The sequence below is a fragment of the Myzus persicae genome, unplaced genomic scaffold (genome assembly GCF_001856785.1).
Source record: "Myzus persicae strain clone G006 unplaced genomic scaffold, MPER_G0061.0, whole genome shotgun sequence".
NCBI classification, from domain to species: domain Eukaryota; kingdom Metazoa; phylum Arthropoda; class Insecta; order Hemiptera; family Aphididae; genus Myzus; species Myzus persicae.
This window is the reverse complement of record NW_019101384.1, coordinates 593-16,789: the sequence shown is the minus strand read 5'-3', so window position 1 is coordinate 16,789 and position 16,197 is coordinate 593. Positions and strand designations below refer to the sequence as shown.

The 16,197-nt window shown below is 26.9% G+C and overlaps 1 protein-coding gene across 3 annotated transcripts; it reads right to left on the bottom strand.

Moving 5' to 3' along the window:
- Positions 1–1,062: 1,062 nt before the first annotated feature.
- LOC111028913 (ATP-dependent zinc metalloprotease YME1 homolog) lies at positions 1,063–10,087 on the bottom strand. 3 transcript variants are annotated; one of them, XM_022307698.1, is made up of 15 exons: positions 9,554–10,087; positions 8,943–9,062; positions 7,888–8,134; positions 6,826–6,981; positions 6,531–6,713; positions 5,539–5,633; positions 5,363–5,453; positions 3,457–3,609; positions 2,909–3,041; positions 2,741–2,843; positions 2,457–2,682; positions 2,230–2,381; positions 2,010–2,156; positions 1,781–1,942; positions 1,063–1,584 (listed from the first exon to the last, which is right to left on the bottom strand). In XM_022307698.1, exons 1-15 carry the CDS (start codon positions 9,584–9,586, stop codon positions 1,453–1,455), a joined length of 2,133 nt encoding a protein of 710 aa, XP_022163390.1. In that variant the 5' UTR covers positions 9,587–10,087; the 3' UTR covers positions 1,063–1,452. The 3 variants fall into 3 exon arrangements, with proteins under 3 accessions (XP_022163390.1, XP_022163391.1, XP_022163392.1); XM_022307699.1 differs by having other exon boundaries at positions 5,539–5,621; XM_022307700.1 differs by having other exon boundaries at positions 6,868–6,981.
- Positions 10,088–16,197: the final 6,110 nt, after the last annotated feature.

Genomic DNA, 16,197 nt, shown 5'->3' with positions numbered 1-16,197 from the left:
CTAACTTTTTCAAATTGTCTAAGCCCTCATATCTACTTAATCTATTACCATGGAAATATTAACCTTAGGATACAAAATTACATAACTCAAATACTACTCGCTTGAATTTTGACTTCGAATTTCGATATATCTAACTTCTTAAAAAATAAATATTTGTTAGACAATTGAAAGAGGGAGTTTCTATTCGAAATTATTGTCACTGAATTATTTTTAAGTGGTACAAACAATTTCAAAGATTCAAAAATATTGTCTTCTATAATGTTTTTAAAAATTCCAAAATTCAGAATTTGTTTATATGCATAATTTAAACACAAAAATAAGGCATGCTTAAAAAACCTGTGTATAAGGCAATTAATACGTTTGTATCACTTAACAACATGTTATATTACAAATTTAATATTTTGCACTACACAATGTAAATTTTCATTTATTTTTAAAACATTGTAACTTTTATATCTACAGTAATTCTTGATAATTTATAAACGAAAAATCACATAGGATCAAGCCAGTTGGATAAGCGGTTAATGAAGACATTTGTTTGGTCTAATTGCTTTCTTACATGGTATTGATGAACTTATATACTATATTTGAATAGAAACTAATTAACTAACTATTATTAAGAACTGATCAATTCAGGTCAACAGCTAATATTTAAAAGTTTAAGACTTATAGAATAAACAGAAGGGAATCAAAAGAAATTTTACGTGGGTCATTAAGGGAGGCGATAAAAACTCGTCAAATATTTTTGATTTTGAAATGAATTCTCAAAAGTAACCTTAAGTACGGATTTTATTATTTTTCATTCTTAATTGTAGCATTACTTGTTTATAGTGTATAGACTAAGCAGTGCTGCCATAAATAATGAAAAAATAGGAACACTGAAGAATAATAAAGCTACTCTGGATAATTGATTTTAAAATCCAGTGTCGAATAATTTTGAGACTATGATTCTCATTCTCTTCTGTTCATTCTGTGCTATATGCTCTGCGATCATTAAAATTTGGATAACCATAATAAATGATTTAGAAATGACAATCACACAAGAATAACAATACACAAATATTTAGCGTTCACCTATTTAGGCGGTTTATAGTATATTACTTAGATCTCTTAAACTAAACTGTTTTAATTTGTCTACAAAACAAGATAAAACAATAGCGAACATAGTTTGTCAATATTGATAAATTGAAGAAATACAAACATAACATAATATTTTAAAATCAAATAATATTTAAATTCAATCATTTATCCAAAATAAATCAAACTCAGTAACCATAGTTAAGAAACTTTATTGAATAACAACTTAAAATAATAACTAGGCATTATTTAAAAAAAAAAACATGGTCTTCATTAATGAATAGGATTTCCTTTCTTAATAATTTTACAGTGGTTTTTTAATGTATTTATTTCTTTATTAGGAAAAACATAAGGCTAAATGACAACTTAATGCCATTATGCTTTCTTACTTAAAAGTGCTTTAACGTCTTCTGCATCTAATGTTTCATACTTAAGTAATGCTTCAGCCAAAAGCTTATGTTCTTTTTGGTGAACATTTAATATGCTTTTTGCACGTTCATACGATTCCTACAATAAATACAAATAATACATGTTTATTTCAAATTTATAACATAATCAAATGATCACATAATAAATATACTAAAAATAAAAAAAGCATAAAATGAATTGTATAACAAAATTCAAAAATAAAAACCATTAGAAGGATTGAGTAATTAATACATGGGTAGCTATCATACTGTATTCAACATTTTAGTTTTTTTACCTGCATAATCCTTTTGATTTCATTATCAATGAGTTCATTTGTAGCTGGACTTAGATCATTAAAACTCATTATTTCATTAGACTGAGACTCATGAGTACGAAGCCCTACTTTTTCGGACATTCCAAGTTCTTTCACCATTCTAGTCGCGATATTAGTAGCTTGCTAAAGAATAATTCAACAATATATTGATTACATCAATTTAATATAAATATTAGAATTTAACACTAACTTTTAAATCATTTGAAGCTCCAGTTGTAACTTTTTCTGGACCAAATATTAATTCTTCAGCAGCACGACCACCCATCATTGTATCCATTAATGCTAACATTCTAGCTTTAGTAACATGGTATTCTTCTTTTGCTGGTATATATGCAGTCTACAAAAAAATAATTTAGAATAGAATGAACGTTGCAAACAATAAAAGTTATGTTAAATTAAACAATATATACATGGCCTAATGATGATCCTCTTGGCATTATTGTAACCTTATGAAGTGGATGAGAATCTTTAGTGAAATATGCAACAATTGCATGTCCGCCTTCATGGTACGCAGTTATTGTATTTGCTTCCTCATCAGGAATCTTTGATTTTTTTTCAGGTCCTAAATTTGATTATGTACAAATTATATTATCATAAATTCATAGGATATTATTATTTTAACACCAGAAACAATTACCCATTAATATTTTATCTCTAGAAATTTCCAAGTATTTCATAGACACAGTTTTAGCTCCATCACTTGCAGCTTTAACAGCTGCCTGGTTTACCATATTTTCAATATCAGCACCAGTAAAACCACTAGTTCCTCTAGCCAATAGATCTACATCAATGTCCTTACTAAGAATTTTCTTTAGATACAAATCTATTATTTGTTTTCGTCCTGCATAGTCTGGCAGAGGAACCTGAAAAATGTATATAATTAATAAAAAAAAAAGTTTTAAGAACTTAATTTTTAATTACATCAACTTCAATGTCAAAACGACCTGGACGAAGCAAAGCTCGATCCAAATCCTCACGTCTATTAGTAGCTCCAAGTACAATTATGTTTTGATTTTGATGAAACCTAGCAAGAATACCAAATATTAGCTAATTAATAAAAGTTACACATAATTTTTACAAATAATTTACCCGTCCATTTCAGTTAGTAACTGATTTATTGTTTGATTTGCATATGGATGTAAAACAGAATTTGTTCTTTTTGCGCCAACAGAATCAATTTCATCAATGAACACAACACAAGGCGATTTTTCTTTTGCCGCTTCTAAAATTAAATAATTATGTAATGAAAACAAAAAATTATTACAGATGTATACATTAAAAAATGTGTCAATATTAAATTATAACATAAAAATTAAGACTAATATCAATGCAATTATAAGTTATTATGGAACTGTTTAACTAGTGTATTGTAAATACTGAAATTTAGATTAATATCTATACAACAATATTGGTCATGTAAAAAGATTTCAAAGCATAGCTTTGTGAAATACTATTCTAGTTGGTTGTTCTTGATGTGTAATTATTTAAGAATTTAAGTAACATAACAAGCCATATCTCGGAATATATAATTAAATTGTTTAACAATAGTTATTCAGGTACAACGTAAATTAAATCTTAAATTTCTAAAAAATTATAACAGATCTTGAATAAGACTAAATAAAATATTAAATGCTTACTAAAAAGGTCGCGAATTCGTCTAGCTCCTTGTCCAACTAAAATTTCATCAAATTCAGAACCAGCAGCATGGAAAAATGGCACTCCAGCTTCTCCGGCAACAGCTCGAGCTAATAGTGTTTTTCCAGTTCCCGGAGGTCCAACAAGTAATACACCTTTAATTTATAATAATAAGCAATCAATATTAAAATAATTTGACACATTTTTTCTTTGAATTTTTAGATGGAAACATAGAGGAGGGCTCTTCAATAATAATTAGTTTTCAGCTGACGGGTACTCAATTTTTGATAAAATTCTTGGTTTTGATTTTTTGAAAATAATTGGTGCCAGTCTTTCTTAAAAGTAAAGTTTAAAATTACTTAAGATTAATAAAAATTGAATTTTTTTGAATATCTTTTATAAAAATGTCAACAATATAGATTTTGTATTGCAGTTTATAGTTTACTGTATGAAAGTATTCATGAAAACTAAGGTAACTAGTTTTCACAATAAACAACCCAATAAAAGGCAAAGTTCCCATTTATTTGGAAATTGTATTTATAGCTTTTTCAGATTATAAATCTTTGAAATTGAATAGGACTAATTTAGGGTTAGGATGTTTATGCCTTTCTCATATTGTTTATTTTAGTTTATTTAAATTTGTTCAGTATGATATGGAATCAGAAACATATAATTTTTTTTGCATATTTTTAAGAAATTTTTTTGTATACAGAATAAATGCATATTTTGATGAAAAAACAATAAATGTACCTATTTAAAATCAGAAAAACTAAAACTTAAAATTAGGTAATATTATATTAACCTAGAGGTAGATAGGTAGGAATTGTTGGTTTCACAGCTAATGCAAACAAGAAAATATGGAACGTGTAGTTTTTAATAACTTTATCTTTACTACTTATTTGATTGTTAAAGATTTTTTATGATCTATCATGGAAATTTATGTTTGCATTGGACATAGTGACTGAACACTATAAAATAGGATTTGGTATGTCACAGAAGACTGCAGTTGTTTGGTTTAAAAACTCATTTTATTCTCTTTAGGAATTCTAAAATTAAAAGTTCCAATGCAGCACCACATTAAGTTGTTTAAGAATTTGAGGAAGATGTATTTTCAACAAATGTTAGTTGTATTTTGCAAATAACCTATGTGCAGTAAAAATTAAATCCAATAAAAATTTACATAACAGGACATGTTGCAAGAACAAGTTCATATTTTTTTGGTTTATAAGATTTTTTTATGATAATTTAATGTATATTTTTTATTTAATAATAGCATTTTAAAATGTCATATTTTATCTTTAAAGTGCATATTTTGTTATTTATGGGGTATATTTGTATGCATTCGTATGTGTTCTAATAGTCATAAACTTTCTAATCCTACTATATTATTTAAATTTGTTTAAGAATATATAATGATATACCAGTAATATTAATGGTGTATTCTGTGTATCCAATAAACTGTACCAACTCATTAAAATTAAATCACTAGTAGCTAAAAAATATTTAAGATACATAGTCACAATTATTTTTTATATGCATTTAAAGTTCAAATTATTTTTTAGTAAGAAATTCATGAAAGTTTATCATTTCATAGCGAATATAAGACATTTTAATAGAAGATTCCTCACAGATTATTCTATCTCTAGTAAAAAAGTTTCTGAAAAGTTATGCTATTTATAGCGATGAGATTTTTTCAATTTATATTATTTAATCAGATGATTTATCAAGAATGCTAGGATGACACAGAGTTTACGCTCAGAATCATGTTTTTCTATGCAATGGTTTATCATTGAATTCAAGTAAAATACATCCATTACAATGACATACTCAACAACTACTTTAGAGCAGTACTCGATTGTCCACTTTTTTTAAAATTGGCTATGTTACATCTAAATAATTATTAAATACCTTTTGGTAACTTTCCACCTAAGGAAGAAAATTTAGTTGGATTTTTAAGAAATTCTACAATATCCCTCAACTCTTGTTTGGCTTCATCTACCTAAGAAACAAGAATAAAACAGTAAAATAAATACATTTGGTTAAAAAAAATTTACTTAATTATTTATTATTAATAATAAACTTACTCCTTTAACATCATTAAAAGTCACTGTAATTTCTTCAGAATTCACTTCAACTTGATTTGTGAGTTGTATCTTGAACATAGTCCCTGTAATTATCACTAAAAATAAATTAATGAATATAACAAATTAATTTAATCTAATAGCTTATAAATTATAAAATAAGCAATCAGTACTGGTTACTAATAATTCTCGTAGTCATAATTCATACATTTTATAAGCAAATTCTTCACAAAGTGTCAGGAGCAGACATCTTTAAATAGACAATTTAAATTTAAAAATAATCTGAATGTTGGTAAGGTAAAAATGACTGATACTATTTAGATTACAGAATAGTACTGACAATGAATCTTTATAAAAACTGTTGTATAACTGGAGTTTCAATATTTTTGTAATGATATGCCAGCCATTGAACTTCATCATTTTCTCCATTGTGCGCAATTCAATTTTACATTGGTTTTGGTACTCTTATCTTTTGAAAATTCAGAAAATTTATCTTTCAAATTTCACTACAAAATTATCTTCCATTACCATACTTAACACGTTCACTGCAGATGAAGCCAAATTGTATCATTTAATAATGTATGTATAGTATGTATTTTCTAAATGATGCCCAATTTTTTTTGCATCTCAAAAAGTATAATAAAATATGATACTACACAGTGAATGTGTTAAGTCAGGGTTTATCCTTGCTCTTACTATTAAATATCTTTTAAAACTTCTTTTCAACATTATATTGTGCACTTATACATTTATAAAATTTGCAACAGCCAAAAAGTATTTAGAATCACTATGTTTCCTTTAATTTGTTAAATTTCTTTTCAGAATTTGGTGGGCATATATCTTTTTTGTATTTTCATCAAACATTTTGTCAAGTTACTACTGGTTAATAATAATATCATACCTAAATATTTACTGTTGCACATTAGTAAATTTATTAAAATAATTGATAAGCTAAGTCTATAACTAAAATTATAATATAGTATAATATATATTACCAAATATAGAAATCAATGAACTAAGTAACAATCCAACTATAAGAGTAGACTGAACAATTTTCCACCATTTTTGAGATTTGGTAGTATTTCCTTTTTGGTCTTTTGCTACGAGATATCCTTCCGCAAAAGATATTTTTAACCTATCTAGTTCTTCTTTATTTATATTTTCATTCTTTAATAGGTCTATAAAAAAAAATTATTAAATTTAAAAATCATCTAGTTGTTAGGATTAAATAATATATTATTCTGAATGCAAAATACCTATGGACCTTAACACAAAGCTACAATTATTTACCTTTCCATTTATTAGATTCCATGCCTGAAAATAAATCAGTACCTTTCAAGTCACTTCCTTTAGGAAGTAATAGCATTTCTCTTAAGCGATTTATCATTTTTTCATCGTTTTCTTTACTAGAAATACGTTCAGTCTTAAAGCTTCTGAATTGAACATCTAAAATAAAATGTATACATGAGTACAATTTTAAATTAAGTTCTTCAAGAGTATTTATCAATACTAATAATATATATAATTTAGGTCACAGTGTTATGCAAGAAAACCCGCCATAAATAATTTTTAAACCATCATTTTAATATTTTTAAGTTAATCTTACTGTATTAAAAGCATCATATTTTTATAACATTACAGATGTGGTTTTAAAGTAATTAAAATTATCTAATTTTATAGTTATAGAGTAAATATATATTAAAGAAAAAAAAAGAAAATCGACTAAAAAATAGTTAAATGCCTAAACTAAAAACTTAATTATAAAAAGGGAAATAAGTAAATTCTCGGCTGTACAATAGTTATCCAGTGTACTTCGTAATTGAGGAGTAAGTCACTATAATATATGTTTTAAATATTAATTCAACGATAAAACATTGCAAACAAAAAGATTCGGAACAAAGACTATATTAGTAAGTTTATTTATCATATATTGTCATTACAGAGATTTATTTTCCTCTTAGTAATACTGCAGTTTGAATTAATTTTTGTCCCAAAAATGTAACTGTATGTATAAAATATAATACAAATTAAAAGTTTAAGTAACAAAATACCTAACTAAAACCATTATTAATTGTTTAAATAAAATTTTTACTTGATATAATAATAAAAAAATTAAAACTGAAGAATTTTTTTCTTCTACAAATTGTGTATAGGTGCACAGAAAACAAAACTCAAATTGTTATAAAGTCAATAAATTCATTACTTCAATCAAAATCTAAAATAGATTTATTAATCAAAGCAATAGTAGGTCATTGTTGTTTCTATATATAAATAAAATAGAAAATGACTTTGGAACACTTAATGGTTTAAACTATTTAGTATTATTATTATTACAAAGAATAAATTAAATACCTGCGAAATAAGGTCTAGGACGATGTAAGAAGTGTTTAGCAGATGAGTCACGTGTACTTGATACAATTAAAATATGATTGTTTGTATTATCCACGGTGTGGTGACATTTTAGACCAAGTTTTTTATTCACTGTTTTTTGCAACAAGCGTACAATATTTTGATGTTTCTTCACATTACAATGAACAGTATATGTGGGCCTGTTCATTAGATATTCATCAACTTTTTCTACAGGTATATTATCTAAAAGCTAAAAATATTTTTAATTAATATATGAGCATATAGATATCATTGTTATAAGTACAACTATAAAAGAAATTTAGGAGTATTAAATAATTCTTGTCGTTATAGTCCTTATATTAATAAACTGGCATTTTGTACACTCTGATCGGTCAAAGATAGAGGCACTGGTGGTAGTATATATTATAACTGTAAACATAATAAAATATGTATATATAACTGTGTGTGTGGATTGGTTACTTAGTCACTTAATCGAACCATCTCTGTATGACTAAACACAATGTTACTAATAAAGGTAGAGCCGGTCTATTAGTAGTCTATAAGGTCTATGTTTGTCATGCAATACCAGTATAGTATTCTTTTGTAAGATCATCGTTTTCAAATAAAAATTATAAATTTTAATACTAAGGTATTAGATCAATTCACTCCAATATTAAAACTGATAGCACATTATTGAAACTAATGAAAAACAATTTGGTACCTCGTACGTGTGTAAGACATGCGGGTGCGATGTCCTCTTAATAAAAAAGATTAAGTTATTTTATTTTATACTATTTCTCTAAACCACAATAATAATAATTTAAATTTCAATGTTATAGTGTATTAATCAAATCAAATAAACTACACCTGATAGTTTCTTTAAAAATATTATACAGAGTGTTACATAAAGAACCATCAACAATTTTGGTCGGTAAAAGAGTTTTTAAACAAATTTTCTATACATTACAATTTTAGTCACTATTTTAAGGTTTGTTACAGTACTCAGTTTTTAAGTAATAATTAAATAAATAAATCTTTCAAGAATAATATGAATTTACCGATCTAGCATAGTCCGGTAATATGTCTTCAACAGTTTTGTTTTTGACATCAATTTTATTTTGTTTCAAATTAGGCTTCTGGCCTTGAATAGTGATTCTAAGTGGAAATGCTGCAGCTACCTGAAATATATTAATAATAGGTAATATAATAACTAAAGTATTTATTAACGGTTGATTACCCAAACATTGATAAATAATGAATATTATGGAGCTAGAATAAAACAAATAATAACTTGCTGTATAATATAGATGTAGATATTGCATAATATTACTCAACATATCAATAAACAAAGTATGTAATTATTTAGGGAAGATAGTTACATGATATTTTTAGTTTTATAATCCACATGTTATCAAATAGAAAATTGAGTAGAAAATGTAGTCTGTGTCTTATGATAGGTACCTATTGAACGGATTATTTAACACAATACAAATTAGAGGAAATTGATCATTGATGTCAACATCGCAACATCATACGGCTGTTATTGTAGCTGACATTGAAGAGCATCGATGTAGTCATTTACACTTACACACTGATCCAATGACATATATATACAATTTCATATTAATTATTAAACATTTTATAGGTATTTTTGATTATACCAACTCACCTGCGTAGGTATGGTAAATCCTAGAGTGAACATGTTTGTAGGAATTCGAAGCAGTAATAAGTAGTGGGTACCTGCTCAGGTACCTAACAATACTAACACAATTATAGTATGATTATAACGACAGAACTTTTTCGATTGCAATGGACGACCGAAAACTATAGTGTACTATAGTGTTATCGGAATCGACGGAAAACATTCAAACCGGACACGTTAGGGGTGCCCAGAACACAGTGCGGCGTCTGATATCGTTTAGACACGAATCAGTATTTTTCTATCTAAAACGCGTGACGACACCGACGGAATTGGTCTACAGCGATCTTAGTCGACAATCGACAATATTAACGGTATATTGATATTGTTCGACGAAGACTGTAATGGTGGTGTGCAGGAGTCGAGTCATTCGTCGCGGCCGCACTCGGTAGAAGAAATTGTGATAGGCATAAGCATAATATTATAATATTTTTGGCGTTCCGCAAAGCCTTAACCTAGTAAAATACTAAAATGAAAAAAATATCCTCTCTCTCGCTCACTCCTCTGACTCCGAAGTTGATACCTGATAACAACGACCGCTCGTACGCGATAACTCGACTCTTTACCGGGGAATTGGTACGTCATGGTATAATCATAAGTAATCGTCTAGCTGTCGGACAAAGGCTGAGAAATCCGAAAATCCGGCGGGCAGATGGCGCGCGAGTAAAGTTGTGTCAGCGTCTGCGGAATGCTGATTGCTGGGCCGACCTAACCTGTAGCTTGTCGGCTGTTGTCATAATATATGATAGTAAAATTTATTATAGAAGTTATCATTGTATATTTCTATGGTTGCCGTAGTCTGAAGCTGAACGGCTGCACGGTTTTCGTCATCCTGACCGACCGGTCGGAGCCACCCACGGTTCATACTTTCATAAATATCGGTTAAGTACTACAAGTTAATATTTATTTATTAACCGTACCGACCACCGGTCGCAAGGATGGCGGGCGCAAACGAGTGCAACTCTCGGAAAACGGTACAGCAACAACATCGTGATTCGATGCTCGCGGGTCGTCCATCGGCACGGCACACTGGTTCTCAGAATGAGTCAAAACGTCCGGTAGAAAAGCGTGGTTGGCCGAAGTTCGAGCATCAACCACCGTCCACGAAAGAATCTGAACATACGGTGTATAAGAAGGCGTGGGTAGTGCCTGGTACTACTCAAACAATGACAGCTTTGAAGACCCCGCCGCCTCCAGAAACGCGTTACAAAAGGTACAGAACTTTGAAAGGGTGGACGGCATGGTTTAACTGCAAATATGTTTTAAGTGCATGGGAAGACGCGGATCCTGTCATACTACAGATAGAAGAAGTATCTTCAAACGTTAATCCAAATAAATCTGGTGTTCCAGATAGGCCCAAGTATACTAGTATATGGACTCCCGATTAAGTTGTCAAAACATCCAAAAATACCTACCACTAATTTGTGTTCAAAGAAATAGTTAATACTATTCCTTACATTAATGTTATAGACTTGTAAAGATCTGATTTCATATTATGTACTGCCAGAATTCATATTTAAGGTTTCCAGAAATGGATAATTTTTTCTTCCAAACTTCAATTTTTATAAATTACCTATTTACCATAAGTTTAACGGCTTCTTCAGTTTCCGGTAGCTAATGTCATCAAATGAATGAAGTTTTTTACTAGACAATATTTATAACATTTTAGGCATTAGCAGCGAGAAAATAATTTTCATAAAGACAAATTATCAGAATTTAAGATGTCATAGAGCTGAATATTATTTTTTGGCGAGCTAAACAGAAAATCAATATCTATTATTCAACAGAACCTTAATTCCTATACCTAAATTATGTTGACATTCTTTTCATGTCTAATCCCTAAAATTACTTGTTCTAAAGGTAGGTTTTGTAATTGATAAGTAAACCAGCTGGAAAAACAAGGTATTTAAAATGTTATTTTAATCAAAGACAATCCTGATAAATAAATATTTTTTTATACTAAAAAACTAAATATATATTTTGTATTTATCTATTTTTTTTTATATTATACTTAATGTATTGAATAATGAATTAAAACATAAGATACATCTTGGTGCACAACAATTACAAAGTACAATTTTATTTTTATAATTTATTATTAACTGTGAAAAAAATGTTTTGATAATAATACATTAACATGTTATAGTTATACTAATAATCATACTTGAAGACTTATTTGAATTAATTTTGTAACTTGTGAGACAGATTAAGCATAATAAGTACATAAGTAACTACTATCTATAGCGGGGATGGTGAATGTTAAAATTAAATAATCCGTGTCAATTAATTTCATTTTTTTTTTTGAACTCAAAAAACTGATTGTTGCTAAATAGTTTATAACAAAAATGATCATCTCAAATTACTTTATAAAATAATTTTAATATAAATTACGATCTTTTTTGGAAAGTTACGCTTTTTACTAAAAACTTGTCATCACTGATTTATAAAATTTTTATTGTAAATACAATGGTGTATAAACACATTTAAAACTTTTATTTTATACGCTCAGAACAATAGTTGTATTTTTTTAGTGCTGTTAGTGACCAGTCTTTACAATAATTATGTCTTTTACACTGAACTGTTAGCACAATGTAGGTATCTAACATTTTAAATTTGTCAATATATAGTAATGTATTTTTATATTATATCAATATCTAATAGCTGTGTAAGCACAAAGTTAATGATATTTTTGTATAATTATTAATTTTTACAATAAACTCAAATAATAATATTCAGTTAAATAACAGACTGTTACAAGTAAGTAAAAGCAGCCATTATAGTTAATAACTTTCAGAAATATAGTTTTGTAAATGTTAGTGATGCAGAAAAATGTTGATATTAAACCATATTTTGATATTCATGTAACTAATGACATCAATTTTTGATATTGATAACTGTGTCAATGTAAATACATTAGGTTAACATTTTTTATATTTTAACTACAAATTTAACAATTTAAGTAAATGCCTTTAAATAGTCGAACAGTGGCAAACTCAATAAAGAATTAAAGGGGGGGGGGGGTTGAAAAACTCAAAAATATTCATACTATTCACACTGTAGTACACTATTTCCTATATTAATCCCCCCTCCTCCTCAGTTCGCCACTGTAGTCAAATATTATTTAATATCACTCATATTCATTTTTTTTTTTTATTATTGTGTAAGTAATAAATATAATATGAAATAATGCATTTTATTAGGAGTTAAAAAATTGCCTGTTCATTTATTTTTGATATAATATTGGTGTTCAATATCAATATCAATATATATATATAAAGATATTGATATTAATAAAAAATGTCTTGCATCACTTAAATATGTGGCTAGGCATTTTAATTATTACACTCATGTAATTTTTTTTTTTAACTAATCTTAATATGTATGTAAGTAAAAATTAAGAATCAATATACATCATTTCAGTACAATTATAAAAAAAATACTATTCTTTGTAAATATTCACTTGAAAAAGTTATTAAAATACAATAAATAATTTTTATTCACAAATTAAGTTTTTGTTAAATGCTAATTACCTACACTGATACTTAAAGATTCGGTTTATTAAGAATAACAATAATAACTAATACGTATTTATTTCAACAAAATAAGATGTTAGAAATGTATACAAAAAATTGAAAATAGGTAGTTGAAAACCCATTCAACAAAAAAACAGCTTGTTCACAGATGGGTTGAGCTCAAGTATTAAAGTACAATTCAATAAAAAATAATAATAAGAAATTAAGAGTACAAAAAGTTTATTGAAATGTAAGTATGCATCTTCCTTTTTAAATTTAATGTTCTTTATAATATTCTAAAATATTCACATGTTAACCTACTTCTACCTAGTTAGTTTATATATACCTATAGATAGGTACCCATAACTTAAGCTTTTCACGTTTAAACTTATAAGTTTTGTTCCAACAACTGTTCAGTATGGTCCGAGGGGATAACACTTTTTAACTACTATTGTTCTAACTATCAAATACACTATAAGTATGTTCGAATTATAATAATACCCACAGAAGTTAATCCCTGCAAAATAGATAATCTCATGATCATTGCAATATGTTTATCATATCATGTTAAATAAATATTATTTAATATTATTTACGATTGTCGATTATGAATTGTGATACTACGTCATGTACCTAGTAATTGTAGCCTGTAATAAATTATAATGGTTATTGTCTACTGATCATTAGGGCTCGGAACTTAATGCACTTAAAAAGTACTAAATATGCATGCTCTTATGCGCTTAAATAAGTACAAATATGCTCTAAAAATATGCACTTGTATTTTATTTTTTTACACAAAATTTTCATTTATTTCAAATATTTTATAAAATTATAAATATGGAGAAAGCAAAGTAGGTAATGAAAATAATTTTGATTTTTAATTTTTAATCATAATTTAAACAACAACAAAATCATTAAATATGCAAAAATATGCACTGTAAATTTTTGATATGTTTTTCGTAATGTCTTAGAATGAATTTCTAGCTCACTTAGCAATAAATCTAACGGTCCAAAAAAAAAAAATAACATGAAAATGCATCAACTTCCGAGCCCTATTGATCAGTATTTTCATTTGCCACATTTTCATGACAAAGATAATATTTTAATATAAGATAAATTTTAATTTATGACTCATATATTTTTTTGTTAACAATTAACATAATAATAGTTATTATATATATTATATATATTTTTATATTTTTTATATTATCTTATATTCAACTAACTAACTACTACTTCTACTGTTTTATGTTTCCATTGTTTCCCTATCAAAATGTTATATCTGTATTTTATATTTCTTATTGTGATATTTATTGTTGTTGCTATAGTATTAACTAATTTTAATAAGTGTTAGTGTTGGATTAAACCATACGAGAATATATATAATAATAGTTAATTTATTACTTAGGTACACCTATACACACATTGTATATTATTATAAAGGCAATTCATAAAATACGGTTAAACACTTAATAATAAAATATAGGTAATTAACTATTATTATTCATATAAAAAAAGTTTTGACCAATGACCATGCAGACAGCAAACTCGTCTATTTTTGAAGGCAGGATGGTTTTCAGATAATTTTTATGTCGATTTAATATTCTAATGAATATCTTAATATATTGAACAACTAGGTAAAGCGTTTCTTTTATTTTATAAACACTAATTTTAAAATAGTTAAGGACAGTATAGGTGAGACACAAGTGCTTTCCAATAAAAGGCAATATTTGAGGATGCATTTGTACAATGTACATATTGCAATGTGTAATATAGTGCTTTGCAAAAATGCAGAGTACCTATAGGTACCACTAAACACTATTCTCATATTTAAGAACTAAAATTTGTGTAAACATACCCAAACATTTCTCTTAGCTCTAATCTACGGAGTAAAATGATACTTTTGCAACAACCAAATTATAATAACGAAGTTAGTATTGTTTTGTTTAGCGTATAAAGGGAGATAAAGTTCTATAAACAGTTATTGGTTATTTTGACCTTTCAGTTATAAATTATAATATACCTATGTATAGTACTTATATAATATGTTATATACTTAAATGACTACTACTGCTGTAAGCTGTGACTTTATATTATTTCCTATCTAATAAACATTAAATTAAAAAAATGTATCCCTTAAATTTTAAAGCTAATATTTAATAATAATTAGTTATACCAATTAAAAGTCAAATGTCCTAGTTAAATATAGAAGTAGCTGAGATTTTGTAGTTGTAATGTTATGAATTATGAATTATACATTTAAACATTACTTTACATTAATGATGGTTTTTTGTTTAGTCTCAAATATTATAACACATTATATGTGCAGGTAGATATGTCAAATGTGTTGTCTACCATGTTTTATTCTGTACAACTCGCTCGTTAAGTACCTTCACATTAATGAATTTGTAGGGAAAATTATTTTACATTTTGTGAGAATATAGCCTGTATTATTAAAGGCTTCAAATCAAAGTTCTTATAGAGATATTCCTATATATAAAAAAAGTGGAAAGTAGGTTGTTAACCGCTCTGCTGCTAAGTATAGGTGTCGAGTGTAGGTATCTTACTCAACGAATTCACATAATATGCTTTGAATTCAACGATTATTCTGAGCGAGGACGGTGTATATTATTAGGTTTACATAAATATCAAAATTATTATGTTTTTTGGTATTGCTATATGCAAAAAATGTAAATCATTTTCATTTTAGTATTACAGTAGGTTTATTAAATTTCTGCTGGAAGCCTGGAAATATTGCATTTATTATACTATTATTTATTATAATAGTACCTAGGTGGTTAGCTACCTATATATTTGTATAATTCACTATTGTTATTAACTTTCAAATCAATATCTCCTCATCATAGAAAGTAGAACAGTGTGATTAGGTTTGCTTAAAATTAATCTAAAGGTTTTGAAAATGTCATTGTATACCTACATATTATAAGTACCTGTATTATATTCTTATACAAAAGTCCCCACAAATAATATTTTTATGTTTTTAAATTACAACAAAATAATTAAAATTGTTATTCTTCGTTTAAATAGATTAATAGGTTTCTAATTTTTTCCAAATTTGAACTTTAAATGCTTATAAAAAAA

Excerpts from the sequence above, each read along its gene's own strand:
- LOC111028913 (XM_022307698.1), bottom strand. The coding sequence starts at position 9,586 with ATGTTCACTCTAGGATTTACCATACCTACGCAG. Across the intron at positions 6,714-6,825 it reads GGAATCTAATAAATGGAAAG|ACCTATTAAAGAATGAAAAT; the intron begins GTAAATAATTGT and ends TTTTTTTTATAG. Across the intron at positions 2,157-2,229 it reads GAGGATCATCATTAGGCCAT|ACTGCATATATACCAGCAAA; the intron begins GTATATATTGTT and ends ATTTTTTTGTAG.